We start from the raw sequence: 4267 nt of genomic DNA, 5'->3' as shown, positions 1-4267 counted from the left end.
TGGTAAAAATAAATTATAAAGATGCATGCATGCATTCACACACATATCATGCTAGTAAACACATATATGAATTTCAAATTATTGGAGTGATCTTTTTTCAGGGCTTTCGGATGGATCAGGAGAGGATGAAATGTCTCCTCCAATGGGAAGCAGTGGTATGCGTCAATTTCAAGAGCAAAGAGGCCAACAAGATATGGATTATTCTTCCACCCCAACACTATGGAGTAATAATTCTTCAAGGTACTATATATCATATATTAAAAAGTTAATTCATTCATATGGTTTATGTGCTTATTATATATATAAAAAAAAGTATGCGTATTTAATAATAATTATTTTCGGATAATGCTTTTGTGTTAGTTTGATTTATTTTTTGCTTTTGCTTTTGCATGGTATCGCTTAGAAATCAATGCAAAACCCACGTCCACCACCACCACATATGTTTTGTTTTTTCTAATGAAGATTAAAAAGGGTTCTTGTGGCAGCTTTTACTTTACTTATTGTGTTTGATTTTTCTTCTTTCTTTTGGTTACTTTTTATATCTTTTGGTAACTCACCGAATTTTTTTCGCCTTTGGTATGTGTGTAACAGAGAAAGCTACTAGACATAATAATCAAACGTTCGTTCATTGGGATAAAAGGAAAGCAATCCAATTACACGGCTTCATTCACTTTTTATTCTTTCCCTCGCTCGTTAATTTCGTTTCCTTTTCTCCCTTTAGAATTGTTCGAATATTGTCGATAAAAATAAAAATAAAAAAAGTGTGGTTCTTATTCCATCCTCAAGTACATAGCATAAAACCCAAAATGAGCCAATAATCCTTCACATACATCTTACTTAGTTTTCTTTTACCGGGAAATGGTACTTCTTTAATTGATTGTGTTAGATATGTTTCCACCGAGAAATCTTAGTAGATAGATTCTCATGGAATACATCTTCACGAATCATGCCGTACATGGAATGGAATAATAAGATGATCATGAAATTCTACCAAGTCCATTCATTGTTAACAAGGGACGGGAGATATATATATATATATAAGATAAAGTAGAATAATGAAAAATAAGGCAAAAGTGGAGTTGTATAGTTTGGCCAAAAACTTTGTTAACCGCTTCAAAATTATTTTTTTGAATCTTTCTTTACCAAGGGTTTGTCACTTATATCTAATATATATGCATAGATATGTAAATTTCTTATTACAAACATTAATAGGTCGAAATAAATTTGTAATTCAAATAATAGTTTTGGAACTTCTTTTTTGTATAATTGATATGCATATTTTTCAAATTCTAACGGTGATGATAGATATCTTTTGACTATTATAGTAGTACTATTCTATTCCAGAAAAAAGAATATATGATCAATTATGGTTTGAGATCACTCAAATCTAGTAAGTTGCATGTACTAACTGGCTAATTCATTGAAGTGTAAAAGTTTAAATTGATGATCCCAAAAAGATGTATCCTTTATTACATCAGTACCATACCCTAAATTCTCCTATCACCACTTTAATTACTGAAAGATATAAAATTAAATACCTGAAATATGATGTTCTATTAGATTTTATAATAACTACTGTTTATTGATAGTTATTTTTTTGGGATAAATAGCGCTTCTACTCTTGGTTATTAAGTTAGTTAGGGTATGCATGTTTGTTAATTAAAATATCATAGGAGGATAGGACATACAAGAAATTTCATCAATAACAACACAGTTGTGGAGATTGGATCAGTTGTCCCTAAGTATAAGTTTTATTGGATTTTTGTTACTGTTAATGGCTAATAATCCAAATTTTTTTATCACTTCTGATCTTTAATGGTTTTGATCAGCAATAGGGACCCATGGCCACAAGCTAATTCAAACGACATAGATGGTTTCAGACCAATATCAATGTTTCAGTCTCAATCCATAGGCCATCAAATCCAGCAGGTACTAATATTGGTATTCTCTTGTAAATTGGAATTGATCTCCAAAAAAAGATATACGCAATACATAGATAAAAGAAAAAAAAATAGAATAAAGTATTTTCCCAATATCTCATTTATCATAAATAATGATAAATTATTGTTTAATCAAATATTATTTTCCCATACAGGCGTGTGATTCAACCCAAATCAAGAGCAGTTTGTCAGGATCTAATAATAATTTAGAGTGCAAGAATCCAAGTTTGGAGTTCACATTAGGCAGACCAGATTGGAATGGCAAAGGACAAGCCTAATAATTTTGATTGCTTCTTTTTATTTGTCTTTATATATTTTTGTATTTCAGTTATCCTCAAATAGAAAATAATTAGGTGCTGTTAGATATATATAAAAATTAGTGTCAATGATGAGAAGAAAAAAAGAAAAAAGCCACAATCTTCTTCTATTTTCACTTTTGATTTTATTATAATGGTAATCAAAATATCAAAGATGCGTACTAATAATGTTAGGATTTATATTTGAAGAGAAAAATTGTTTAAGTGTGATGATTAAATCTAGTTGTCTTAATAAATTTGTAATCTTGTAATTTTTGATGTTTAAATATTTAACATAAATCATTATAAATACCAAATTTCAATTTGTAAGTTTGCATTTAACAATTTCAATCACATTTGCGACAACAATATTATGGTTACCGTAAATATTATGAATAATGTTACACATTCAATTTTTTTTTGTTAATTAAGTTCAACTAAATTGGTAAACATAATAAAAATCAGTTATAACTAGTATTATTGTAAATTTTATTATTTAGCTTGATTGGATTTAGTTTATAAAAAGATTTAGATATATAATATTATTCATTATAATACTGTAATGCTAAGGAGAAAATTTTTTTTAACTTTATTTAATATTTATTAATTGTTGCAAAAATTAATATGATTTTAGACCTCAATAAATTTAAAATACATGTTACAAATATAAATAAAAGGATTTAAAAAAATCTTTATGTCTCTAAATCAGATATATAAAATTAATGGGATATATCAACACGTGAAAGGCAGATCTTTTTTAATTTAGTTCAAATCTTGAATATCAAGCTTAACAGAAAGAATCATACTTTCATGAGGGTAGGAAAATAAATTATGCTGTTTCCAAAAATTAAAAAAAATGGAATCAAGACGATGCATACTAAAATAGTTAAAAAATACTATATACATACAAAAAATCAGATAACAAATTAATTATAATGTATTTATATATAAATACATATGTAGTTTAATTTAATTTATTTTTAATATATATTTTATATTTTAATATATTAATAATTGATTTTTTTATGGTGAACTCTATCATGTCCTCTCTAAAATAAAGGGTAAATTATTCCTTGTGGCATATACAATGATTATTGATAAATTATCTTTTAACTAGAGTTTTAAAGTTCAAATGAGATCGTCAAATCTAATTGCTATCTCTAATACGATCGCTAGAAAATCCTAAAAACGAGAGAGCTAAAAAACTGATAGAAATTTCTGATATATTAGTTAAAAATGATGGTAATTGGTGCGTGAAAGGAAACACCAAGGTATTTTATTTTATTTTTATCTTTAATTGCTCTTAAATTATTTTTCAATCATTATTCAGATAATAAAAATCTTAAGATGGTAATTATTGACTCATTGTTTTTATGACTAACTAATATTTTAGTTTGTTTTTGTTATATAGTTATACAAGACTACGAGGGTTGGTTATCTGAAGAGGAGTATCATTGTTGATCCGACTGAATTTTAAGAAAAATACTAGGAAGAAAATATGAGGAAAGAGAGAGTTGAAAAATTAATAGATGTGCTAGTTGAAATGAGAGATTGAAAGCATATGAACAAGTTTAAAATCCTAACCTAATTGATTGGAAATGGTGATTGGATTTGAGAGGAATTATGGTTTTAAAATTGAAGAAGAGATGTATTTGGTGCAGATTATAAAAATAACACTACTATCAAGTTTCAAGAGAAACATCGCGTCAATTGAAAAGAAAAGAGAAGATAACGTGAATCTTAAAACTCTGGTAGAAGAATAATTTATGAATAATCACTGTATATGTCACAAGGAGTAATTTATCCTCTATTTTAGAAAAGATAGAGTAGAATTTACCTTTTTTATACACTTAACATGGTTGAAAATAACTCATTACAAATATTGACGTGTATATATATGTGAATTATATGGTAAAGATGTAATTTTACAGATTTTTTTTTATGTGATGAAAGAGAAATTGAAAATAATAAAACCCACATTTTGAACATTAATAAAATAATAAAAAATAATTATAAAATGAATTTAATTCT

General features: G+C 26.6%; 1 protein-coding gene across 6 annotated transcripts in view; it reads left to right on the top strand.

Annotated features, from left to right (window-relative positions):
• LOC107631422 (transcription repressor KAN1-like) overlaps positions 1 to 2245 on the top strand; it is a 6449-nt gene extending 4204 nt beyond the window's left edge. For 3 of the 6 annotated variants that reach the window (XM_021119578.1, XM_021119577.1, XM_021119576.1), the window contains exons 4-6: positions 102 to 240; positions 1830 to 1929; positions 2096 to 2245. In XM_021119578.1, coding sequence (XP_020975237.1) covers positions 102 to 240; positions 1830 to 1929; positions 2096 to 2218 — 362 coding nt within the window. In that variant the 3' untranslated portion in view covers positions 2219 to 2245. The other 3 variants (XM_021119579.1, XM_016334865.2, XM_021119580.1) reach the window with 3 other exon arrangements.

This window comes from Arachis ipaensis, chromosome B03 (assembly GCF_000816755.2).
Source record: "Arachis ipaensis cultivar K30076 chromosome B03, Araip1.1, whole genome shotgun sequence".
In the NCBI taxonomy this organism is placed as follows: domain Eukaryota; kingdom Viridiplantae; phylum Streptophyta; class Magnoliopsida; order Fabales; family Fabaceae; genus Arachis; species Arachis ipaensis.
This window is presented reverse-complemented; position numbering and strand designations above follow the sequence as displayed.